This window comes from Bos indicus, chromosome 16 (genome assembly GCF_029378745.1).
Source record: "Bos indicus isolate NIAB-ARS_2022 breed Sahiwal x Tharparkar chromosome 16, NIAB-ARS_B.indTharparkar_mat_pri_1.0, whole genome shotgun sequence".
NCBI classification, from domain to species: domain Eukaryota; kingdom Metazoa; phylum Chordata; class Mammalia; order Artiodactyla; family Bovidae; genus Bos; species Bos indicus.
Window position 1 is genome coordinate 60,240,046 of NC_091775.1, and position 27,366 is coordinate 60,267,411.

The 27,366-nt window shown below is 44.0% G+C and overlaps 1 protein-coding gene across 2 annotated transcripts in view; it reads right to left on the reverse strand.

Annotated features, from left to right (window-relative positions):
• Positions 1-11,800, reverse strand: part of LOC139176423 (quinone oxidoreductase-like protein 2) — a 32,550-nt gene extending 20,750 nt beyond the window's left edge. The window contains exons 1-7 of one of the 2 annotated variants that reach the window (XM_070768494.1): positions 11,564-11,800; positions 11,374-11,482; positions 9,245-9,341; positions 6,904-6,962; positions 6,032-6,097; positions 5,163-5,272; positions 3,683-3,764 (exon numbers count right to left, since the gene is read on the reverse strand). In XM_070768494.1, coding sequence (XP_070624595.1) covers positions 3,683-3,764; positions 5,163-5,272; positions 6,032-6,097; positions 6,904-6,962; positions 9,245-9,341; positions 11,374-11,482; positions 11,564-11,739 — 699 coding nt within the window. In that variant the 5' untranslated portion in view covers positions 11,740-11,800. The remainder of the gene's footprint in view (positions 1-3,682; positions 3,765-5,162; positions 5,273-6,031; positions 6,098-6,903; positions 6,963-9,244; positions 9,342-11,373; positions 11,483-11,563) is intronic. The other variant, XM_070768495.1, reaches the window with a different exon arrangement.
• Positions 11,801-27,366: the final 15,566 nt, after the last annotated feature.

Below are 27,366 nucleotides of genomic sequence, written 5' to 3' on the forward strand. Positions count from 1 at the left end.
TGGGAGGCAGAACTGGGATCCAAACTCAGGTAATTCATCTCTAGAGTTTATGCTTTCAACATCTGTCTGCATTACCTGCCAACTTCTCTAAGTTTCAGTTACCCCCATCCATAAACTAAGATATATTTTTAAAATTAAAAGGAATAAGCACTTGGGAAACAAAGTGTTAGATCAATTGAATCTATTGTTAAACACAGGCAATTATTTATTCTATTTAAACCTAATAAGAACATTATGGGGGACTTACAGTTAGTCCCATTCTGAAGATGGAGACATTGACCCAGAGAGGTTAAGTACTTAAGCCAGGATTATTCATGTAGCAGGTGGTAGAACAACTATTCAAATCCAATGCTACTGATACTGAAGCCCACTCCTTCGAGCTGGGAGAAAGCCATGCCTACGGCCTGCCAAAGAGGACATAAATGGCTGTGGGCCATACTGTGAGGAGGTCTGAGGTTTGGAAGTCTTCAGAAAAGCTTCAGACACTGAAGCACTGCCTCCATGAATGGAAGTTGCTCAGTCGTGTCCGACTCTTTGCAACCCCATGGACTGTAGCCCGCCAGATTCCTCCATCCATGGGATTTTCTAGGCAAGAATACTGGAGTGGGTTGCCATTTCCTTCTCCAGGGGATCTTCCAGACCCGGGGATCAAACTCAGGTCTCCCGCATTTCGGGCAGATGCTTTACCATCTGAGCCACCAGGGAATCCCTCAACATTGCCTAGAGGTGCCTGTTCACTGGGCAGCCCCCACCACCCCAAGTACTTTGGCTTCAAGGTGACATTCAGAATGTGCATTCAAACACCCAAGAACATCTGTGCCCTTAAAAGAGTCCAGACTCACCCTTAACTATTTGAAGCTAAAAGTTACCCTCAAATGCTCCCCAGTGGAACCCTCAAACGGCTGCCCTGCACAGCAGCACCCACACACAGTGGGCACACAGTGGACACACAGTGGGCACACAGTGGGCACACACCAGACTAGGGCTGGGCACCTGACTCCAACTCCAGGATTCCTTGTAAGTCCCAAGGAGGCTTGCTGTGAATCATTTCTTTCCAGGTGCCTCACTTTCTTTATCTGTGAAATAGGGATAATAAACACTTCCATTCCCCATCTCCCATGGGTTCTGTGAGGACTAGGGTAAGATAATTGCTGTGCAGGCAATGTGAAAGCAACCTGAGACACTGTGAATGGAAGGTGTTATCAAAATGACATGTTCTGAGCAGTGACATGATGACATTATTTTTTTGTTTGTTTGCTTTTGCTTAAAACCATTATTCCTGCTAAAGAAAATACAAGCATGCATGCTCAGTCACTAAGTCGAGCATGGCTGTTTTGCAGCCCCATGGACTGTAGCCCACCAGGCTCCTCTGTCCATGGGATTTTCCAGGCAAGAATACTGGAGTGGGTTGCCATTTCCTCCTCCAGGGGATCTTCCTGACCCAGAGATCGAATCCACATCTCCTGGGATTAAATATTGGAATTAAAGCAAAATTTTGTATTTAATTTCTTGTATCTATTTAAAACAAACAGTACAGTCTTGTCTTCCCAGAAATGTAAAATAGTCAGTGTTTCTAAACAATGAGACTAATTTTGGTCTCCCACTTAAGAGAGGTGCTATAAGCCCTTATTTTGAGTGTGAATGTGTTAATATCCCATGAGGAGCCTCCTGGTATCTGAGACTAGTTTCAGAACTCACATGTCCTTCCCAAAAGAGAGTCAATGTGAGAAGAGAGCTGCCACCTGGAGAAATTCCAGATCAGTCCAATTATCACCAAACCAGGACAGTATGTTTGTGCCTCTAGGCTCCAGAGGAAGCTCACACTCAGCACATCCAACACTGAGCTCACCACTTCCTCCGAGGCTCTCAGTCCCAGCAAATGGCAAATCTCTAAGTGCATCTAGTTTGCGCCTTCCCACTCAATGTCTGATAATACCAGGATCCCTTTGTAAAGGATCCTCCCCAACACACTATGCCTCAGACTGGTACATGACACATGTGATCTCAATATGCCCACAACCACACGATGAGAAAAGCACTATCATACAAATGAGGTGACTGAAGCTGTTAAGCTAGAGACAGAGCGAGAACTTGCACCTAGGTCAGGCTAACTCCAGGGCTTCCCTGGTGGCTCAGATGGTAAAGAATCTGCCTGCAATGTGGGGATCCCTGGGTTGGGAAGATTCCCTGGAGCAGGGCATGGCAACCCACTCCAGTCTTCTTGCCTGGAGAATCCCCAGAAACAGAGGAGCCTGGCAGGCTACAGTCCATGAGGTCAGACAGACCTCATGCAGAGTGAGACACGACTGAGCAACTAAACACAACGCAGCAGGCCAACTTCAAGGTCCTTGTTCCTTCAACTATTTTAGGATGCTCTCCCGTTACCAAATTCTCTATTTTCTTCTGCTTTGGTATCTTTCTGATCATCACCTCCAGTGCCCTCTTTCAAGGATCATCACCTCGGGCCTCAATTGCTTCAAGAATCTGCCCTACTGCCTCCAGACTACACCTGACCCCCTGACCTTGTCCCATCCCTCATCCCCATCATTACCAAAGTGAACTCTGCAAAAATGCAAAGATGATCATGTCATTCCTCTGCGAAATCTTCAATAGCTCCTGACAGCTTCCAAGAAGTGTTCAGATTCCTCAGTGCCTCATGATCCTATCCCTTCCACCTCTCTAGAGTCACCCCCCACCATTGCCCACATCCTTTGCTCCACAGATGCTATTTGCCATTCCCTGAAGGAATCATGTTAGTACCTGTGTCTCTGTCTTCCCATGGCTTAAATGGCTTTCCCTTCCCTTCTCTTCTTCCACTATTCAACTGTAAATGTCAGCATAAATGTCCACCTTCTCCAAGAAATTCTTCTTCTCTGCCACTTAACTGGGTCTTTCTTTCATGTATTTATTTATTCACTTAAGAAATAATTATTTAGGGAATTTTCTGATAGTCCAGTGGCTAAGACCACACACTCCCAAAGCAGAGAGCCCAGGTTTGATTCCTGGTCAAGGGACTAGACCCCACAAGCCACAACTAAGAGTTACTCATGTCACAACTATAGGATACAATGAAGACTGAAGAGCCCACATGCTGCAACTAAGACCCAGCATAGCCAAATAAATAAATAAATTTACAAAATAATAATAATAATTATTGAATGCCTACGATGGTCTCGGCACCATGCTAGGTGCTGCAATTATAATAATGGATCAAACCGATACTGGTCCTGCCTTGAGGGGGGATTACAGTCCAGTGGGAAGGAGACATTGATCCAACAGGGCTAATCACACTATGAAAGAGAGTTACAGGACGCTCAGAGACCACATAGAGATAGTCCCATGGAGGGGAGGGACAGAGAATACTCCCCTGAAAAAGCAACATCTGAGTTTAAATTTGAAGTTCAGGGGAAGACAGTTTAGAGCATTACAGGTAGAAGGAATAGAATCTTCAGAAGCTGTGAGGCGAGTTGAATCTTACCAAGGTCTAATAACTGGAAGCACAAGAGACTTACTCCTCAGTCCCCTCACTAGTCTGCAAGCAAATAGATGGCAAGACTCTACTCCAGGCTACTTAACGTTCCCAGTACCTCACACCTGATTTTTTTATAAATAAAGGAATATATTCCATGTTTGAAAGCAGGAGGTATGATATTTTTTAATGGAGACTCGAACTTGCAAATACCTTGGCCTGAAGAATGTTTGTTGCCACATCTATCACGGCGAGGCCTGTGGCTCCAGCTGCTGCCGTCACTAAAACAGTTTCTCTGTGCAGGGAAAGAGGAGTGTTACTCAAGAAACCAAAAGTCATCCAGCAATATGATTTCATGAACGTTCTGAAGATGGGACATTTTAAAGCAAGACGAGAACTGAGAGTTCATCACATGAGTTTAACCCCCTCGTGTCCAGGTACACGTCCATGAACGCTCTCCAGCCTCCTGGGCCGTGTCATATATGTAGATCAGTGCTAATCTGGTCCAGTCCTGAAGAATTCCCAGGTGAGGGTCCTTAATCTCTCTAGGTAGCCTCTTCCTCATTTCATTGGTAGCCTTCCTTTGCGCTACCACTCCAATTTCTGCTTCTTAAATTCTGTCCTAAAATCACTCCCATACTAAACATTGCCAACTTTCAGAAGTTGATGATCACGTAGCAGTCGCCGCTCTTCTAAGCCCATCTCCCTGGAGCAATTCTGAGCTCTCAGAAAAGAGCAAGAAGCTGTGGGAATGCTCCCGGTGAAGTGAGAAATTCAGCACCTCTGAGCTTGAAATACCTATTAAGTATACCCAGCCAAGCCTCACAGAGGCAAATACCACTGTGTGTGCGCTGGGCTCAGTCACTCAGTGCTCAGGCCTGTCTCACTCTTTGTGAGACACAAAGGGACTCCAGTCTACAGACCCCATGGACTGTAAACTGCCAGGCTCCTCTGTCCATGAGACTTTTCAGAATACTGGAGTGGACTGCCATTTCCTTCTCCAAGGGATCTTCCCCACCCCAAGATCAAACCCGTGTCCACTGCATTGGCAGGTGGATTCTTTACCAACACACCACCTGCCTATGGTATTTGTGATCTGTGATGCCCAGCCAAGCCTCACAGAAACAAATGCCACAGACTTCCACTAAAACCAGAGTGAAATGAGTTGAAATAAACCAGCTCTCTAAAATGTAAGGTTTTCTAGGAAGTGATCTCCAGAGGGGTCAGACTTGAGAGAAAGATTTCTCCAAATTCATATTGGCCAAGTCTACCGTCCCCTCTCAGGCAAAAGGGTATCCCCACTGTCACCAGGCTCCAATCTTGGGCCACTCGTTTCCTTTGGCTTTTCCTTAGATAGCTGTGAGGGTCAGGGAGGGCTTCCCACGTGGCCCTAGTGGTAAAGAACCTGCCTGCCAATGCAGGTGATGTAAGAGACTCCGGTGTGATCCCTGGGTTGGGAAGATCCCCTAGAGGAAGGCATGGCAATCCACTCCAGTATTCTTACCTGGAGGATCCCATGGACAGAGGAACCTGGTGGGCTATAGCCCATAGGGTCGCAAAGAGTCGGGCATGACCGAAGGGACTTAGAATGTACACAGGGTCAGGGAAGGAAACAGAGGGCCACGGTCTTGGTGGACATTTCTGGTACTAGAAGAGGTACCATCTATCCCTCTGTCGTTGACATAGTCCTCACCCAGGCTGGGTACAGGCCCGATGCTCCAGGGCGAAAATAGCAGTGCCATACGACACGGGCAGAGCAGCAGCTTCTCGGAGGGACACTTTTTCTGGAATCTGCCACAGGTTCTATAAAAGAGATAACAGTGACTTACAGATTAAGCACTGTACCTCTTCATAAAGGCTGCTCAATACATATTATGACTTGACTTGCAAAGGGCAACACATGTCAGGAACCAAGCCCAGTCAAGACCAAGCAAGTGATGGTCAATTTCAAGACTTGGGCACATCAGCTTTCAAAAATCCTAAAGCTGGCATCTGGATCAGGAAGGAACCAATATGCACAGGCTATAACACATGCCACTGCGGTATTAATATAATTAAGTGAACAACAAGGTACAAAAATTTTGCCTTAAATAAAGCTGTTTAAAAAAAAAAGTGTGTACTAGCCACCACTAGGGGGCACCATTCACATCCTGGACAGCCACACCCCTACACCAGCCTGCTACCTCCCAGGAGGATTGTCTTTCACAAGCTTGGTGCGGAGAAGAAGCTCATTACATCCAGGCTTCAAACCAGTTTTTCTACCAAAACCACCTAACTATGGTCCAGTTGGACAGCCAGTCGATTGTTCCAGGCCTCAGAAAACAAAACGCCCTTCTTCATTAAACCACTCAACACAAACAAAGCTCTATGCAATGGTTGTCACACCAAAACAAGCAAACCAAAAAAAAGGGTTTAGCATTTGAAAGAAAGAAGTGCTTGGCTGAGAAACAAGATATAACCAAAAGAATACAAAAAAAGAAAGGAGAAGGACTGAGGGATAGGTGAAAATGAAAGACAGCAGAAAAAGAATCTCCAAGGATGAATATTGAGGAGTAGGGCTACCTTGTGGTCAGTGATGCATTCTTCAGCCATACCACTAAAGCCAGGCAGGCCAATGACTCGATCTCCCTGGAGGGAAAATGCCATTAAGGGTATGTTCAAATGTACGCTCTTGCCATTCGACCCCTTCCCAAATTAATCCAAAAAAGAAAGAAAATTGTTCTTTCTGATCCAGTAAGACAGTGGAGAAGGCAATGGCAACCCACTCCAGTACTCTTGCCTGGAAAATCCCATGGATGGAGGAGCCTGGTAGGCTGCAGTCCATGGGGTCCCTAAGAGTCAGACAGGACTAAGCGACTTCACTTTCACTTTTCTCTTTCATGCATTGGAGGAGGAAATGGCAACCCACTCCAGTGTTCTTGCCTGGAGAACCCCAGGGACAGTGGGGCCTGGTGGGCTGCTGTCTATGGGGTCACACAGAGTCGGACATGACTGAAGTGACTTAGCAGCAGCAGCAGCAAGACACAGCTTCCCTTAATTATCTATTCAGTTTTACTACTTAGTAAATAATTCAGCTGTTTTCACACAACCCCCATCAGGCGGCCAAACCAGTTTGAGCACATTTTGGACGATGACTTAACCAAGAAAGGAAAAAACTGATATGAATTAGAATCCCAGTATTCATTTCTCTCACAAAATACTGAAACTTGAGAATTCTCTATCCTTTCAGTAACTAAAACCCAGGTGCTGCCTTTCATTAGTAATAAAAAGTTTAACTAAGCCAGGACAGGCTTCCTTCCCTCAATTCAAAATTCGTTTCTCCCCGCTCTGCCTTTGGTGTCTGCTGGCAAAGTCCAGGAAAAGCAAGACCCTCTGGCTACAAACTATTTCTCATAGTTACCCACACATCAGTTCCCTAGATTCAACTAATTTACCTCTTTCACCGTGCTGACATCTGTGCCTGTCTCCAGTACCATCCCAGAAAACTCCATTCCTAAAACAAATTTTAAAAATCAGGTTATCTGTAAAGCCCAGCACCAGAGAGATAAGAAAACTCTGATCGACAGGGTGTCCTATGAGCTTTCTGGAGCCAAAAGGGTTTGTGTTCTGCCCCCTACCCCATCCAGGAAGAAGAATAGGAGTGTTATACCCAACACACAGGAAAGTGAATTAAGATTTCATGATACAACTTGAAAAGCTATAGCAGTTCCATTCTTACCATGACACAAATGAAAATTTCAAGAATGGGCAAAAAAATAGAGAATCATGAGTATACAAGTACTTTTGACCATGATCTCTGGGGCCTTGGGCTCCTCCAGCACCCCCATGATAATATTCATCATATGGTATTTATCTGTTCCCAGGTCTCCTCTTCTGGACTATGAGGCCCCTCAAGGACATGAACTATATTCATGCATACAGCACTTGGTTCAGTTGGATGAACTGGTGTTGTCTGCTCTTTCCTCCTCCACCTCCAAAATTTCTGAGTTTAATGATCATACATTTCCCACTTGAGCTGCCAGAAGAAAAACTCAATTGAGTAAGACCTCTTCCCCCTCAACCAGCATGTCAGCAAATACAAACAGAGGGAACCGGTTCCAACTGTTGAGGCAAAACCAAATGCCCTAAGGCCAAAACACTGCAACTGTTTTGCAATCACTGTATCCTTAGTGGTGTCTATCTGTATAAAATATACATGTACTGTATATTTACAGTATATAACTGTATATTACTTATGTATATATATAGATACACACCAAACTATACTTATATCTCTTTTAATAAATTTCACCAACAAAAATGAGTCATTGGTCCACATACTCGGGATCTAAATGTAATCAGATTGAGTATAATGCAAGTCAGAGAGCAGCCCACTAAGAAATGGATAAACTCTATATCTTCTTTCTGATCCTTTGATATTAGGTTTCTTGGGGAATGCATTTGTGAGGACTGAGAGTTGTAGCTGCAACCAGATGTTTATGATCCTTCATTGAAAAATTAAAATTGAGGAACTATCAAGGAATGAAAGAGAATGACTATGGCCATTGATGATTCTGATCAGGATTCTGGTGAGCATAATAATACATAAAATTTTATTTGTTCATTTATGCCTTTTCAAAGTATTTATTAAGGGGTGGATGAAGTTAGTGAAGGGGATTAAGAGGTACAAGTCTCTAGTTAGAAAACAATAAAACCACAGAGATGTAATATACAGCAGAAGGAAATAGTAATATTGTAATAACTCTGTATGGGACACATGGTTACTAGACTTATTGTAGTGTCATTTCATAATGTATGCAAATGTCACGTCACTGGTACACCTGAAACTAACATAACATTGCTTGTCAACTGTATTTCAATCGATCAATCCATCAAGTATTTATTGAGTATTTAGTATGAGCCAGATACAAGAGTACTAATGGGGCCAGGGTGGGCAGGCAGGATAATGTTGAACAAGACAGTCATAGAACCTTCCCTCACAGCACTAGAATCACTAGAATCTAGTGATTCTAATTAGCAGTGAGGCTGAGATGTCTTTTTTTTTTTTTGGCCACACCACACAGCATGTGGGATCTTAGTTTCCCAACCAGGGATCAAACCTGCATTGGAAGCATGGAGTCTTAACCCCCGGACCACCAGGGAAGTACCGCAGCTGACATATCTGAATCACCACTGATAGCAGGCAAACACCACCATGGAACTACTCATGAAGCACATGGATCTTTTTTTTTTTTTTACCAATTATGATTTTTTTTGAACTTTTTGTTTTGTGGTATAGCTGATTAACAATGTTGTGAAAGCTTCAGGTGAACAGCAGAGCAACTCAGATACACCCATACATGTACCCATTCTCCCCCAAACCCCACTCCCATCCAGGCTGCCACATAACATTGAGCAGAGTTCCACATGCTGTAAAGTTGGTCCTCGTTGGTTATCCATTTTAAATATAGCAGTGTGTACATGCCTCATGCGAAGAGTTGACTCATTGGAAAAGACTCTGATGTTGGGAGGGATTGGGGGCAGGAGAAGGGGACGACAGAGGATGAGATGGCTGGATGGCATCACTGACTCGATGGATGTGAGTCTGAGTGAACTCTGGGAGTTGGTGATGGACAGGGAGGCCTGGCGTGCTGCGATTCATGGGGTCGCAAAGGGTCGGACACAACTGAGCAACTGATCTGATCTGATCTGATCTGACATGTCCATCAGGCAGCTCTTTTAAAAGTCTCTATATCTTCTCTTTTTGAAGCAATCACTTTGCCCTTTCATACTCACCGGGTGTGAAGGGAAGTTGATGCCTCTCCTGATACTGACCCTGACAGGCCAAAATATCAGCAAAGTTAATCCCACAGAAATGAACATTAACTCTGACCTGCAAAGGAAATAGAGCAACAAGGCAGATCAGTACACATCTTTGGAGACAAATTCATTCAATTATATGGTAATATTTACTGAATGTCCACTATATGCTAGGTACTGAACTAAGTACTGTGCACAATCACAAGACAAAATGGACAAGGAGCTAAGAGTATAGTACAGAAGACAGACATTAACCAGATAATTAGGAAAGTTTATGGGCTAAACTACAACTCCTACACGAAATGTTAGATAGAAATATATGGTGCTATGAAAGCACATAATGGGGAGATTTGACCTTTGAGGGAAGTAAGAACTGTGAGGAGTTAACTATTCAAAGTGGGGAGGGGGAGCCTGGCACAGACAAAAGCAGTGGCCTGTGCAAAGGCCCAGTGTATGCTTAGTTGCTCAGTCGTGTCCGACTCTTTGCGGCCCGGCAGACTGCAGCCCACCAGGCTCCTCTGTCCCTGGGACTTTTCAGGCTAGAATACTGGAGTGGGTTGCCACTTCCTTCTCCAGGGGATCTTCCCAACCCAAGGATAGATAGAACAATGGAAGCCATTAAAAGATTTTAAGCAGAGGGTAATATGATCAGCTGTTGTGGGATTCAGGAATTCTAGAAGCGAGAACTAGACTCCCCAGCTTATGTGTTTCATGACAGAGAGAGAGCAGAGGCAGCCCTGTAGCAGTTTCTGTAGCCCTTGTTAATCAGTGGTTCTCAAAGTGTGGTCCCCAGACTACCAGATTCAGTGTCACCTGGCAACTTGTTAGATGTTCAGATTCTCAGCCCCTGACCTACTGAATCAGAAACTTTAGAGGACCAGCAACCTGTTTTGACAAGATAAGTCTGATGCAGCCTGAAGTTAAAGAACTACTGTCACATACCAACCCAACTCAACAGGGCTTGGAATCATGGGAGGAAATGAAGGCTGAGACAGAATCGGTGACATTCATTTATCTGTTTACATTTCCTATATCATACAGAGGTGACCATATTGATGAGAAGATATTTTATGAACAAAATGCATTCATTCAACAATATTTTAAGCATCAGCCACATGCCAGGCACCATTCCAGACTATGGAGATTTAATGATGGATAAACTCACATAGTCCCAACTCTCATGAGCTAATTCCTGACACAACAGTCTGGGCAAATAACAGAACGAAGAAGCCCAGCTCTCAACCTGTTTGTGTGCTCTCTCAATGACTGTCTCAAACATTGTGTGCTGACACGCATAGCACATATAAATTCCTGAAGCCACTCTACCTTAACTCAACATGGATGTCTTTCAGCATGTGAATCCCAGGAAGCAGGGCTGGCTGCTAGCCTACAGTCACCCAAATTATCCATTTAGTCCCAGGGTCTGCATTAGTGATACTTTGGGACTGCAGCCACATTTCTTCCCCTCCCAGGGGTCTCCAACCCTGAGACTCACTGTCCGTTTCACCTTGTCAGACGGTCTCATTCTCCACACCAGATGAGTGTCACCAGGGTGATCGAAAGGCAAAGCCAAAGTGACCACCACATTTTCCACCTCCCTAAATGTGGGTAGATGCCCACAACACTAACATAATCCCACCCACCCCAAATCACTGCAGTACACCAGAGGAGGGCACAAGGCACATTATCATGGAAATAGGGCTGGCTGAGGGGAGGAGGGAGGGCAGATAATTAGATGCCGCAACTGAAGGAGGGGAAGCAAAGAATGGAGTCCATTTATCTGTGTTAAATCAATAACGTGCAGGCGGTTATGCAAAGTCGTGTGCAAATCAGAATTCTCTGTTTCTTTTTTTTTTAGAATTCTCTGTTTCTGAGGCAACAGCTCTGGGGCCTTCTACGTTTGTGTTTGGGGGAACAAGCTTCCCTTTGCATGGGCTTTTGTGACCCTGGAAAGGGCCCATCAAGAAGACCAGCAGAAAGTTGTGCTCCAGTCTCACGGGCGCCCCCTAGCTGAGCACTCGGGAACTCAGTCCGAAAGGGAACTAGCAGGTCATGAGTGGTGGCCTCAGGGAAGGGGTCGTCCAGGGGCCCGGCCAGTCACCTACCTCGTGCGGCTGGACAGGGCGAGGGGTCACCTCCTCAATGACCAGGGGCCGCTTCAACTCGGCGCACAGCGCGGCGCGGTAGTTTCGGCCGCAGCCCTGCCAGGCCGTTCTGCAAAGCGGAACAAGGGTCGGGTTACTGGGGCCGAAACTGGGGCCGCCCTTAGGGGTCTGGGGATGAGTCAGGTCGCACCTGCAGAGCCATGCCCGAGACAGGAACCGTCCCCACGCCGCCGCCATGGCCCAGAGCAAGTGTCGCCAGAGGGGAGAGGTCCGAGTGCGGCAGTAAGAGCCGGCCGCCGCCTGCCCCGCCCCGGTGACCGGAAGAGCGCGAGGGCGCCGGGCGATAGGCCCGGGGACGTGTGACATGAACTGACCCAGGCAGGCGGCAACAGCCCGGACCGCGCCACCGGCCAGCTTCTCCCGCGCGCCGGAGCCCCCTGGTCCCCCGGGGACCGCCCCCCCTCCCCGCCCCCCGAGGTGGAGCCCGCGGCGGGGCGTGTAGGGAGGGTGGAGGGAAAAAAAGAGTAGATAGAACTAGATTCCCGGAGATTAACGTTTGTTATCGTTTTTTGTCGCCAATTCGGGAGACTTTTAACCCACACTTGAGGTTCTTGTATAAAGAACAAACTCGTGGTTAATAGTGGAAGTGAGGGGAGGGGCAAGATAGGGGAAGGGGAATATGAGGCACAAACTACTAGGTATAAAATAAATGAGAACAAAGATGTAATGTACAGCACAGGGAATACCGCCAATATTTTATAACTTTGGGGTAATTATTGATTTTTATCAAAATACTCCTTTCCAAAAGTATTTTCTGTTCATAGACTATTTCTTGACTGCTTCAAAAGGACATTTGACGCTGTTGACCTCACATCTTTTGATATAAACTCTTCCCTTAACTTCTTATAATAACTCTAAAAAATATTGAATGATTATATTGTACACCTGTAACTGATATAACTTTGCAAATCCACTATACTTCAACAAAACAAGGTATAAATAAACAACTACGGTCCGTGAGGGTGAACCTCTGCATGTGCAAAATCCTAAATGCATAAAGGCTTTATGGCTGCCTTTAACATCTTACTAGGATTTGAGAGGGTAACAGGCAGGAAAGCTGGGGGTCTCCAAACGGAGGAAATAGGCTGCAAGTGTCAGACATTTTTTGTTTCTCTCTTAAGGTGCAGGAGGTAACCAACAAGTGTTAGATGTTTTCCCCTTCTCTACACAAATTTAAAAAGAGGTTTCTCTTAAAATTCTGTGTTGCCATGATGACACCTGGTTCCACCTGAACTTAACTTTTCTCAAACCTTGAGCTAACCAATGCATTTTTCTTATGGAAATGTTTGTCTTCAGTTCAGTCCCTTATGTTTGTCTTAAGCTATGTTAATGAATTATGTATTTACCCTCAGTTCAGTTCAGTTCAGTTGTTCAGTAGTGTTTGACTCTTTGCGGCCCCATGGACTGCAGCATGCCAGGCTTCCCTGTCCATCACCAACTCCCAGAGCTTGCTCAAAGTTATGTCCATCAAGTCAGTGATGCCATACAACCATCTCATCCTTTGTCGTCCCATTCCCCTCCTGCCTTCAATTTTTCCCAGCATCAGGGTCTTTTCAAATAAGCTGTCTAGGTTGGTCATAGCTTTTCTTTTAATTTCATGGCTGCAGTCACCATCTGCAGTGATTTTGGAGCCCAAGAAAATAAAGTCTCTCACTGTTTCCATTGTTTCCCCATCTATTTGCCATGAAATGGTGGGACCAGATGCCATGATCTTAGTTTTCTGAATGTTGAGTTTTAAGCCAACTTTTTCACTCTCCTCTTTCACTTTCACCAAGAGGCTCTCTAGTTCTTCTTTGCTTTCTGCCGTAAGGTTGGTGTTATCTGCATATCTGAGGTTATTGCTATTTCTCCCAGCAATATTGATTCCAGCTTGTGCTTCATCCAACCCAGCATTTTGCATGATGTACTCTGCATATAAGTTAAATAAGTAGGGTGACAATATATAGCTTTGACGTACTCCTTCCCAACTTGGAACCAGTCTATTGTTCCATGTCCAATTCTAACTGTTGCTTCTTGACCTGCACACAGATTTCTCAGGAGGCCAGGTAATCTGGTATTCCCATCTCTTTAAGAATTTTCCACAGCTCTTTGTAATCCACACAAAGGCTTTGGCATAGTGAATAAAGCAGATGTTTTTCTGGAACTCTCTTGCTTTTTTGATGATCCAACAGATGTTGGCAATTTGATCTCTGGTTCGTCTGCCTTTTCTAAATCCAGCTTGAACATCTGGAAGTTCACGGTTCACATACTGTTGAAGCCTGGCTTAGAGGATTTTGAGCATTACTTTGGTAGTCTGGTGAATTCTCTGGCAGTTCAAATGGTTAGGACTCTGTGCTTCTACTGCAGAAGGTCTAGATTGATCCCTGGTAGGAGAATTAATATCATGCAAGCCTAGAAGCCAAAAAACAAAAATAAACTCCTCAAAAAGGACATCTGGTCAAAGAGCATATAGCCTCTGAGGTTCAAGCCCAACTCTACCACCTATTTGTGTGTTTTTGGCAATTCTCAATTCTGTGGAGTCCAGTTCCTCCCCTCAAAAGTGAAAGCATCAGGCAAAATAATCCCTAAATTGCTCAATTCTCTATTTGACGGAAACAATAGTCCAAGGTAGCACAGAATTATGGAATGACCAGGAATGGAATAAAGGAAAACTAAAAAGCAAAAATGAAGTAGCAATGAACTTCTAAAATTATGGCCTAAAGAAAGGCTTTGGTAGGAAAAGAATTTAAGAAAAGTGAAGGTCACTGTTCTCTTAAGAGCACTGGCAAGGGGCGGGGCAGGGGTGGTGGTGAAATTGGTAGTCATTTTAGCCCCACCTCCCTCAGGGGCAAACTAAGCAGAAGAGGAACAAGGACTGGAGGGTGAGAAAGTGGAAGACATTATCTTCCACGAAATACTTTGTAAACTCTTAGTCATTATGTACATAAACCAAACCACAAGAAGTAGAGAATTACCAACATTATCATCATCATAATGGAATTCTGGGACTTCCCTGGTGGCTCAGTGGTAAAGAATCCACCTGCCAGTGCAGGAGACACAGGCTCCATCCCTGGGTCAGGAAGATCCCACATGCCCGCAGAGCAGCTAAGCCTGTGTGCCACAACTACTGCGCCTGTGCTCTAGAGCCGACGAGCCTGCAACTGCTGAAGCCCACACACCCTAGAGCCGGTGCTCTGCAACAAGAGATGTCACCACAGCGAGCACCGCTGCAAAGAGTAACCCCCCATCTCCGCAACTAGAGAAAAGCCCAAGCAGCAACAAAGATCCAGTTCAACCAGAAACAAAACAATTTTTTTAAGCAGTCAACATTCTGGTTACCAAATAACAGTGAGCAACAAGAAATCTCAAGTTCATGAAATGTAAAATGAGGATTGATTTGGGGATGAAATGAGTTTACATGTGGAAAATATTTTGTAAAATATTAACTATTTATCAAGTGAAGTAAGAGTCACTTAGTTGTGTCTGACTCTTTCCAACCCCATGGGCTGTAGCCTGCCAGGCTCTTCTGTCCATGGATTTCCCAGGCAAGAATACTGCAGTCGGTTGCCATTTCCTTCTCCAGGGGACTTTCCCGACCCAGGGATCAAACCAGGTCTCCTGCCTCGGAGGCAGATTCTTTACCATCTGAGCCACCAAGGAAGTTCCCGTAAGTATTTATACAAGATATAAAGTGAGCAATTTTGTATTGAATTATAGTTGATTTACATAAAGCAAGCAAAGTTTAATTGAGCTCCTTGAAAGAACACCCATTTCTTAATCTCCTTTATGTTTGTACTTTGCACAATGCAACTTTTAGGCACCTAATACACGCTTATCACTGAATTGTTGAATGAGTATTCCAGTTTAGTTCAGTTGCTCAGTTGCATCTGACTCTTTGCAACCCCACGGACTGCAGCACGCCAGGCTTCCCTGTCCATCAACAACTCCCGGAGCTTGCTCAAGCTCATGTCCGTTGAGTCAGTGATGCCATCCAACCATCTCATCCTCTGTCATCCCCTTCTCCTCCCACCTTCAATCTTTCCCAGCATCAGGGTCTTTTCAAATGAGAGTTCTTCAAATCAGGTGGCCAAAGTATTGGAGTTTCAGCTTCAGCATCAGTCCTTCCCATGAATATTCAGGACTGATTTCCTTTAGGATTGACAGGTTGGTTCTCCTTGCAGTCCAAGGGACTCTCAAGACTCTTCTCCAACACCACAGTTCAAAAGCATCAATGCTTCAGCACTCAGCTTTCTTTACAATCCAACTCTCACATCCATACATGACTACTGGAAAAACCATAGTTTTGACTAGATGGACCTTTGTTGGCAAAGTAATGTCTCTGCTTTCTAATAAGCTGTCTAGGTTTGTCATAACTTTTCTTTCAAGGAGCAAGCATCTTTTAATTTCATGGCCGCAGTCACCACCTGCAGTGATTTTGGAGCCCCCAAAAATAAAGTCTCTCACTGTTACATAGTATCAATTTTTCAGATAATTGGAAGTGTCTTTAAGCATCAGGTTTTTTATTTTTTATTAAGTATTCTTATGGAAATTTTTCTATTGTCATTTTCATAATATCCTTGTCATCCTCAGGGAAAATGAAAATCAGTGAGTTTGAAGAAATCTACCAATACTTCATTCTACATTCATAACAGTATCTGAAAAAAATAGCAGACATCCCTTTTAGAAGAGTCTTGGAAGGAAATGAAAGTATCTCAGGTAATTGAGGGGATTTTAAGCACTTATATGCAAAATAACTTTCATTTTTCCAAAGAACTTCAAAGGTAAGCGATAAGACATTTAATAGTAGTTGCTACAGTGGCAAAAGAAGTATTTCGTTTACCCATCAATGTGCTGCCACCACACAGTACTATCTAGTTTTTGTTATCATTTTTGGTCATTTTGTTTTCTGTGGGGGTAAGTTATGAAAGTGGAGAAGGAGATGGCAAGTCACTCCAGCATTCTTGCTTGGGAAATCCCATAGACAAAGGAGCCTGGTAGGCTACAGTTTATGGGGTCACAAGAGTCGGACACGACTTAGCCACCAAACCACCACCACCAAGGTAGGAAAGAGGGGAGGAAGAATAAAATTTGAGTCCTGGGGGAGAACAAGCAGCTAAATCTGGACTAATCAGTCCTCTGAGAAGAAAGAGAACGCATCTCTAATTGCCCTATAAACCAGTTTGAGGGCTCATTAGGAAGTAAAAGAGTAACAGATGACTCTTCCTTCTGGTACAACTCACTTGAAGAGATAATATTTAACACCCAGAAGCTGCTGGAAGGCTGAGGGTAGAGAGATGAATACACAAACAGCTATGCTTTCACAGAATAGTAGAAAAGCAATGTATAAACAACATTAACATCATACAGGACTACACTGAACATGTAAAAGAAGCTCACAGGGTTAAAAGGCTTTATCCAATAGTTTGTCAGCATCTTGAGAATAGTCTGTGTGTCTCAGTAACCCAGTTTACTACCGCATCTAACACAAAGTAGATACTCGGGACATGAGGAAGGAAAAAAGACTGATGCCCCACAAGCTGTGTAAGAGAGCTACCAGCACTTTACTGTTCAAAGCCACATCCAAAAATGTTAAAGGGTCTTACACATACTTTCCTGTTTAAGGACGCATCTGCCTGATACACATAATCTGATCCTTTTTTTCTGACTAGTGCAGTATTGCCGTTAGAGATACGTTATTATCTTCTACCAAAAAGATGTCTCCCAAGAGTCTTGAGCTTTGTTGTAGTTTGCCTTTTCACTGGATTCCCCCAGACTGCTCTTTCTGACTGTTGCAGTTGGGGTTAACTTTTATCAACCTCAGAGACGGACTTTGGTTATTGATATATGTGGGCCATATTAACCTTCTAGTCTATTCCAAGAATTCTGTAAGATTTGTGACATAATTTATCAGCTTCATGGAACCGAAATTCATGGAATAATAGAATTTCAGAGCTGGGGTGGCTCATCAAAATGATCTAAGCAATGGGGCCTCCCGTGGTCTAGTGGTTGAGAATCCACCTTGCAATGCATGGCACACGGGTTGGATCTATTGTCAAGGAAGATCCCACATGCCACAGAGCAACTAATCCCGTGTGCCACATCTACTGAGTCTGCGCTCTGGAGCCAGAGAGCCACAGCTACTGAAACCTGAGCACCACAGAGCCCATGCTCCACAAGAGAAGTCTCTGCAACAAGAAGCCCGCGCAAAACAAGGAAGAGTAGCCCTTGCTCACCGCAATTAGAGAAAGTCCAATCACAGTGAGGAAGACTCAGCACAGCTAAAAATAAACAAGTTTCTTAGAAAGATGATTTTAAAAACTGCTTCATCTACAAGTGAGAAAGTGAAGACTCGAAGAGGGACTGGCCCAAGGTCACACTGCACATCACTGGCTCAAGTAGCATTAGGATCTGTTAGGACCTGGCTTTCCTGATTTCTTATTCAATGCCCTTTCTATCAAGCTCTTTGGATTTAACACAATACAATACACATAATAATATTTCACATTTTCATAATACTTCATAGGTTTCAAATCACTGTCATCCAAATTGCTTTATCCTGCCAGTGATGCAAGTGATAATAGTGATTGCTACAACCAGCACTTACTGGTGACTTAGAACAAACCAGTCACTAAGTGCTTTTGCATTATTTTCTTAGTCCTCACAATAGTCCTGTTACTATTATTTTCACTCTTTTAAAGATCGGGAATGCAGAGTAAGAAACTTGCCTGAGACCACAGCTAGGAACCGGAGCAGTTTAGAAGCCTCCTAATTGCCTGATGCCAGAGGCCCGCCACCCACTGTTTCCTCCCTCACCGATCCGGGGCAGACAAAGGGGGTATTGTGCCATACATTACAGAGCCATGCTTTTTACTTGTAGTTTTAAGTTTAATTTTATAGGAATTTTACAGTAGTTCAAGCCTAGAAAATAGATGAATTTCCTGAAGAGGAGAATAGAGAGAAACCAGCCTCCAGGGATGCCTGCAGTTAAGACACAAGAGCAGGAAAAGGTAACACATAATTAGAAGTACTACCCTATTCCTTATAGCCAAGAGCTTGAAAATGTATTGATTTTATTTAAAGTGTAGTAAGGTTAAAAATGTGATTATGTAAAGTAGTTTTCACACACCACACACACACACACAAAAAGATTTTAATGAAACAGTGTGCTGACTGGTTGCCTGGTTACCACTTAAGCAGGTACCAGCAGGCATTTGGACTAAATTCCTGGCACCCAGAGGGACTCATTTGGAAGCAGTGGTGACCTAGGCTATGTCTGCCATGGGCCCCAAAACTAACCACCAACATTTGATGCAGGAATCTATTTTCCATCTTAAGCCATCATTATGGAATCAGTTTACAAGTTCCCAAGCAGTCTGGCAACTTTATGAAGCCTTTCCAACCTCACCTCCCCCAAAGAGGACAACTCCTTTCCTTCTACATGTTTCCCCCAAGAGCTTTATAAACTTGGATTAGCTCGCTAATCTCATTGTTCAGGTGGTATTTATCTGTTTATCCCAACAGTTAAGCTGTGAGCACTGTGGATGGTTCTGATGATAACATAAGAAAAAGAAAAGAATTTAGGCCTTGGAACCAGATGTACCTATGTTGGATTCCTGCCTTAGTCACTTAGCCATTGTGACCTTGGGAAAGTTATTTAACCTCTCTGAGCCTCCATCTTTGTTTTCATCGATAAAACAAATGTAATAATGGCCTCCTCAGGTGGTAGCTGTGAGAATTAAATCAAAAAAAGCCAGCACATGGCAGCCCTCAATGAATGGCAGCTCTTATTATGATGGCAGTCCTATCCTTGAACCTCTCACCATCTAGTGGAGAAAGGCACATGAAAATAGGCTTCTAAGAGACTTCCCTGGTGGTCCAGTTGTTAGCAATCTGTGCTTCCACTGCAGGAGGCATGAGTTCGATCCTTAGTCCGGGCAGTAAGATCCTGAAAACCATGCAGCTGAGGAAAAAAAAAAAAAAGATTTCTACAATGCCTGTGAAATGTCCTGACCTTGCACTGCAAAGGAGGCTGTGAGAGCACACAGAAGGTCAACCTACCCCACCTAGAGAGCATCATTTCAAGAAAGCCTCCTAGAAGAAGGATGAGGAAGAATTAGCCAGACAAAGAGCAGAATTAAACATGTCCCAGGCAAAGAAATGTATGAGAGAGAAGGTGGCACATTCAAGGAATTATAGGTGGTCAGCTGTGACTGAAGTTATGATTTGAGTCAGAGAATGGTGAGAGATGAGAATGGAGAAGCAGATGGTGGTGTAGAAAGAGCATGGGTTCAGGGAGGAATTCCAGCTTCACCACTTTCCAGCCATATATCCTCATCCAAGTGACCTCTTTCTGGGTCTTGTTTTCCCATTTGTAAAATGATTATAATCTAATATATGTAAAGTACCTGGCACAGAATGTACTTTTTAAAAAATGCTAGCAAGTATTATTTGTCTCTCTTTATCTAGGATGAGTTTAATGGTTGGTCCATTTCAACTGAGTAAATGGAAAGATGGATGAATGGATAAATTCATTCACTTATTAATGTTAGTACTTATTAGACACCACCCCTGTGCCAGACTGTTCTAATTGCTAGTGAACAAAACAGGCAAAAAATCCCTGCCCTAATGAGACTTACAGTTCATGAAACTGAGATGGAAAAGGGGCCACTGGTGTCTATGAGAGACAGTCTACTTCACAGCCCATGTGGCTCCAGACTTACCTGATAAAAAGTTAATAAACTGACAAAGCAAATTTCTAACAGAGCTGGATGCGAGTCCCACCTCCTGACAAAGCAGAGGCTCCTGTCCTCTCCCTTAATTGCTTCTCACTTATCAACCCCCAGCTTCCTGTTGTGATCCAGGAGAACTGGTGAGTTGTGTTGTTTGGCAGGAAGAAATGTCAAGGAAGGCTCAATTCATTCTTGGGCTCTAGGTCTAAAGTGGTGGTAAGAGGAAACAGGAAAGCAACTCACACAAAAAGGCTATGGAGAGGGAGATTTGCCTATCTCAGAGCCCAGTGATAAGTGAGCTCAAATGCCTTGTGATGCACTCAGGTTTTATTTCAATAGCAGGATAATCATATTCACATGTGTGTATCTCATTACAAAAAAGGTTCCCCAGGAGATTTAATTTAATCCTCAGAAAGACTCATTGTTTTTCAGTCACTAAGTCATGTGTGACACTCTTTCGACCCCATGGACTGCCGCACCCTAGGCTTCCCTGTCCTTCACCATTTCCTGAAGGACCCCATAAGGTAGGAATTAACCCCATTTAATCCCATCTCTCCCCTTGAAATTAACTTCTCCCTCTCCACAGCCTCCTGTGCTATAGTATATAACCATATACATGCTTTAATCATAAACAAAAACAACAAAAACCTTTGTTCATCTCTTTGTGATTCTAAAAAACTCGACATACACACACACACAAGTCCATTCAATGTTAAAAATATGCTTATTAGATAAAACTGTCATATGATCCAGCAATTCCACTCCTAAGTACCTGAAAAAAATTAAAATGCTAATTTGAAAAGATATACAGACCCCAATGTTCACAGCAGCTCTATTTATAATAGCCAACATACAGAGGCAACCCAAGTATCCATCAAAAGATGAATGGATAAAAAAGAAGATGTTGGATGTAAACACAATGGAATATTACTCAGCCATAAAAAAGAATGAAATTCTGCCATTTGCAGCAACATAGCTAAATCGAGAGACTATTATGCTTAGTGAAATAAGTCAGATAGAGAATGACAGATGCTGTATGATATCACTTACATGTGCAATCTGAAAAGTAAAACATACCAGTGAATATAACAAGAAACATTTAAGATACAGCAAACAAGCTAGCAGTTACCAGTGGCAGGAGGGAAGGAAGAAGGGGCACCATGGGGAAAGGGATTAAGAGGTACAAACTATTATGTATAACATAAATAACCTACAAAGATGTATTGTACAAGGAATTATAGTAACTTTTAATGGAGTACAATCTGTAAAAATACTGACTCACTATACTGTCCACCTGAAATCAATATAATATTGTAAACCAATTATACCTCAATAATAATGATAATAATAAAAGGCAGACGCTCATTAGCTCTGTTGCTCTCTTCCCATTTGCTCTCCACTCTATTCTTCCTCTAAATGCCACTGGCCTGATGGATGCTTGTCAGTCAGTCCCCATCACCGTTGGCCTCCCTCTTGCAGCATTTGAAGCCAGTCTCTGCTGGTTCTCCTCCTACTTCTCAACCCACCGCCCAGTTTTGTCCTTAAGGTTCCTTTCCTCTGCCACTTCTTTAATGTTGTTAGCCAGGGTTCTTTCTATCATCTTTCTCTCTCTCTTTCTCTTTAAGTGAACTCTCTGTTTTTTTAAAATCCTGCTCAAGCTCCTGATTTGGGAGCCCTTCCCTAACCACAGTCTCACCACTGCTCACCTTCTCACTCTTCTCCTACTTCCAGAACACACAGAGTCCCCACTCCTCTCACTTCCCTGGGAACTCCTCTGTAGCTTCCATAAAGCACATCCCACATTGTGTTGTAACTGTGTTTGCACCTGTCTCCCCAAGAGATTACACCGGACTGCAGGGTGGAGCCAGCAACTTCTCGATTTCTGCATTCTTGATGCCTGGCACAGGGCCTGGCATATGGTAAGCTTAGAGATTCAGAGGCATTTGGCAAGTTCTCAAGAGTCAAACAGCCAGGAAGCTTACAGGCAGGACCTCAACCTTAGTCTTCTGATTTTAAAGGATAGGAGCTCTCTACCTCAGTACAGAAAAGAACCAGGTAGCAAGCGTTTTATTGTAAGTGCTTCAACCCTAGCAATTTATATACATCAAGGGGCAAGGCAGTGCAAAGTTTTGCCCAAGTGCAAACATTGCCCAGCTACCAGGTGTGGAAGGAATTTTTGGCATTTGTAGCGTTCCTTTTGCAACCTCCAAGATGAAAAGAAGGAAGAAAACAATAAAACCCACCTCCCATGTCTTCCTCCCAGTGGACAATCACTACCATCACTTCCTTTTGAGCCAGGAGGCTGGAAGCCAATCCTAGCTCATGAAATTCCCCACTTGAGAGGAGTACACGGTGACTTAACAAGACACCCTGTAGCTGGATCAGCCCTGAATATGACTGTTGCCATCTTGAAGTCATACTCTGGAGAAAACCTTCCAAAGGTGGTCACAGATACACCTAGAAGGAAAGAAACTTCCCCTTTCCCCAGGAATAAACAAGCTTTCTAGGGAGAGGCTCTGAAATCTGACAATGTGCACATTCCCCAATTACAAGCTCAAGTTCCACCCAAATACACACAATCAAAGGCTTTACCAAGGCCATCATTACACACGCAGGGCCCTCCTGCTGTTTGGGCAACATTTCAGTGCTGCAGTGAAGCAAGATAAATGTCATCAAAGCGGCAAGGTAAAGACAGATCCATGCGACAGTGCCTTTTTCCAATCTGATGACTCACTTCGCCTTCTCATTTATAATGTCGCAGTCTGGGAAGGGGAGAAGGAAATGAAGAGGAAAAGAGTGGGCTGTGTTGTGCATATAATTTGTTTCCCCATTTCAGACGGCTTTTTAATGAGCTTTCTCATTAAGGGCTCTGTGAGCCTATGCTTAAAGTTTTCCAGACAAGCTAAGGAGCAGGACTGAAATCAGATGGTATCAGGCCAGCATCTTATGTTTTGTTTTAAAGATACAGTAAGGGAGGAGAGGGTAGTATGAAAGAAAATATTGTTATTTGCAAGAAGAGTGATTTGATCCAAAATAGTTTGGAAATGAATGATGGGGTTTTCCCCACTCCCCATGAAAATCCTAATGTTCGTCAATGTTTGGAATATTAGAGTATATCTGTGATAGCATTTCTCTATCCCATGGAGACAAGTAATTGTCCTGTGCTATCCTAACCCTGGGTTCATATTTCTGATAAGGTACTCACCACATCGCATCAGAGATAATGTCCTCTCTAGACTCTTATCCCCCGTGGGGTAGGCACTCAACCTCACCTAGTCTCCTTTACATTTCCACAGCCAATACAGTGTCCGGACACATCGACACTCAATAAATGTGATTTTTACCATTTAACTGAATTCATTAGGTGCTGTTAGCACAGGAGAAAGTACATAAAATAATTAGACCTAAGTACTAGACTGCAAATCAGCGTAATTTATCACCTTGCAAGGTTCAACAAATATTTTAATGTGCTGCTGCTGCTAAGTCGCTTCAGTCGTGTCCGACTCTGTGCAACCCCATAGACGGCAGCCCACCAGGCTTCCCCGTCCCTGGGATTCTCCAGGCAAGAACACTGGAGTGGGTTGCCATTTCCTTCTCCAATGCATGAAAGTGAAAAGTGAAAGTGAAGTCTCTCAGTCGTGTCCGATTCTAGCGACCCCATGGACTGCAGCCTACCAGGCTCCTCCATCCATGGGATTTTCTAGGCAAAAGTACTGGAGTGGGGTGCCATTGCCTTTTAATGTGCTAACAGCCCCTAATTAAAGAAGCAGACTTCAACTGAAATTATCAAGAGGAAGGAAGGAAAGTACAGTCAGCCCTCTGCATCCATGAGTGCCACATCTGTGGATATGGAAGCAGACTGTACTACACTTTTTTTTTTTTTTTTTCACTTTGGCTGTGTCACGTGGCCTGTGGGATCTTAATTCCCTGACTAGGGATCAAACCCATGCCCTCTGCATTGGAAGCGTGGAGTCTTAACCGCTGGACCAGCAGGGAAGTCCTTGTACTATACCATTTTATATAAGGCACTTAAGCATTTGTAGATTTTGGTATCCACTGGGGGTGTGGGAACAAAGTCTGCCCCCCCCCAACTCCCCCAGGTTATCAAGGGATGACTGTACAGATAGGAATTCAGAGACGAAAATATTTTTTTATCATTGATGGATGTTACTTGGTTTCAGAGTAGGAATTAGCTCCTTTACAATAGAGAAAAGGATGCGGTTTTTGCTCTATTTATCTTGCTAGTGAGTTTTCTTAACAGAACATAAGTACAGAATTCAGGAAAGTGGTTTCTAGCTGGTGCCTATGCTTGAACTAGCTGCCCTGCAATCTTTCCCCTTGCTTGTATGGCATAATGCATGCCTTACTTGGGATCATTCCAGGGACTTCCAGAGATAATATACTGATATATGTGAACAGTCTGACACAGTGTTCACCGTGGAGTGTGTGTGCAATAAGAACCCATTGCTAGGAAGGGCACAAAAAGAGGAGAGGGGCTCCCCTCCATTAGACTGGAGAACAGACCTCAAGAGACGGTATTAATAACACGATCTACCTAAAATGTTTGCTCGGTGTTCCAGCTAAAAATGCTGCTGACTCTTCTTGTGTATCCTGGATTGTATTTCATTCCAGAGGTCTAGGTTACCTCTGTGTCTCCTTCTTTCTCACTCACATCCACATCTGAAGAGTCAGCCAGCAGTCAGTGGTCCAGCCTGACAAGCAGAAAAATGAGACTGAGTGTTCTCAGACTATGTATTTGGCACATTTTCTCTGATGGGCATCACCTAGTCTGTATTCCACAAAGTATGACCTGTGGACCATGCATCAGAACCCTGAAGGTACTGATTAGAAGGACTGGTCTCTCAGCTGGCATCGCAATCTGGCATCTGTAGTTTTATTAGGCTTCCCCCTGGATCCTGCTTCCTGCTGAAGTTCAAGAGCCTCTGGCCCTGGCTTCTGACCTAGTGGTGCCTCAGATCACTAGAGGGCACCCTGGAACAACATTTTCCCCAGGCTGTGGGCTTTCTGCCAATGGACCAGGGCTGTGGCGCCCTAGTAGCTCTGGGCTACAGTTTCCAAGCCCATCCTGGAACCGCAGTTTCCTTTAAGAAACAGTCCAGTTGCCACATCACCAAATATATCGAGCAGGCATGTCCACAATGGAGCTGTAATAAATTCAATTCCTACAGAAAAGTTTCACTTTGTCATCCTACCTCTATTCATTGAACACAGATTGTGAACAACATTAGATACCAAAAGGATTGCTAAAAGAAGACAATCTTCCTATTTTCAAGAAAAATGTAGGGAAAGATTAAAGCATACGTATGAAACCATTTGGAAAATATAATTAAGTGTAAATTAAGTTTCAAAGTAAGGAAAAATAGAATAAATGACTAAATATGACACAAACAGGTGCCAGTATATGCACAAACAAGGAACTCCACCAGTGGCCCTGAGCTGACTGGGAAAATTACACATCAGATCTCGGGGAAGGCATCATGGAAAAGGAGAAAGGAGGTCCAGGGCAGTCCAACACAAGCCTTTTCTTTTTAAATATCAATTAATTTATTTATTTGGCTGCCTGGGGTCTTACTGGTAGCTTGTGAGATCTTTTAGTCATGGCATTTGAACTCTTAGTTGCAGCATGTGGGATCTAGTTCCCTGACCCAAGGATCAAACGCAGGCTCCCTGCATTAGGAGAATAAAATCTTAGCCACTGGGCCACCAGGGAAGTCCCAAAACATGTCTTTGTAATTCAGGGCTCTTCCTAGTGTCTCAGCAGACACTTAAATAAACATGCAAATACAAATCTGGGGAGGACCATAGGGACTTCTTTTGTCATGTTGGCATAATGCCCATTTATTCAACAAATCATTGCGGGGCACTGTGGCGTGCCAGGCACTGGCCAGCACACTGGGAAGAAAATGGTGGGCAAGACAGATGCCTTAGTCCTGCCCTGGGTGTTTACCATCCAGCAGGGCAGACAGACAAACGAACACGTAATTACAAAGTAGTGTGTAAGTGATAGGTTTAGTAGAAGGCTTGTGGGACCTCACAGAGGAGAAACCTAACTCCGAGTCATGGTGGTGAAGGAAAGCTTCATGAAATAGAAATAGTCAACGAAAGAATTTAAAGGATGAGTTAGGAGCAGAAAGGAAAGGCATGCTTGAAAGCTGGGGAAGAGAAGCTGCAGCTATTTAAGGATCTATAAAGAAATTCAGTAGAATTCAACTGGTGGAATTGGGCAGGGAGGGCGGGGGATGTGCAGCTACACAGTGTGTGTGTGTGTGTGTGTGTGTGTTGGCGGGGTGGGGGGTGGGGGAGAGCAAGACAAGCCAAGGCCAGCTCATGAGGAGCCTTCAGGGGGATATGGAGACATTATCCTAAGGGTACTGGGGAGTCATTGAAGGATTATGAGCAAGGGTAGTGCCACGATCAGATCTGTATTTTAGGAGGCTCTGCCTGAGCCAGGGTCACTGTTAATAAGTCAATAAGGAATTAGTCTCTGCCTTTAGCTGGACCTCTCCAGTTTCCTTCCTCCATCCCCAGTTACCAACTCCCCAGGAAACCCTTTAAAAGCAGAGGTTTCTTTTTAAGGTCAGCTTCACAGGGGAGATAGCAGAGGAGACAGGAATAGCCTGCGAGGTGTGGCTGTTGTAAGCTGGCCGCCCTTCGCAGTGTTCCCTGTGGTCCTCAGGAAAGGCAGAGTGGAGGCAAGGCCTTGTTGGATTGGAAGGGGGAGTGGTCTGAACCCCATTTCCTTGGTTGGATGTCCTAAGCACCACACTTGAACTGGGTAAAAGGTTGTACAGAGGAGAAACAACAAACTTGCAAATGGTGTAGACAGTTGAAGCAAAATGTACAAGGGGAGGCCTTATCTACCTAGGTGACTGCTGTTTTATTATGCTTGTTACTGACTTAGGACTTTGGCTTGGTCTACGTATCAAAACCCTTAATCAGGCTTCTCATTCTTATCTGCCTGGTAGCCAGGAGGCAGGCGAGAGCAATAAACCTGAACGACCCGAAGAAGCACAACACTGAGGCAACTGATTGAATTTTCCGGTTAAAATCTAGTGCCACGATTGTTTGCCTAGAGAACAGAGAAGTTTTTCTTTTTTTCTTTTTTTCTTTTACCAATACCACTCAGGCCAGCCCCAAAGCATCCTGTACTGTATCTTTATTTCCTAAAATGGAGGTTGTACGGGGACCAGGCCTTCGAGTAATA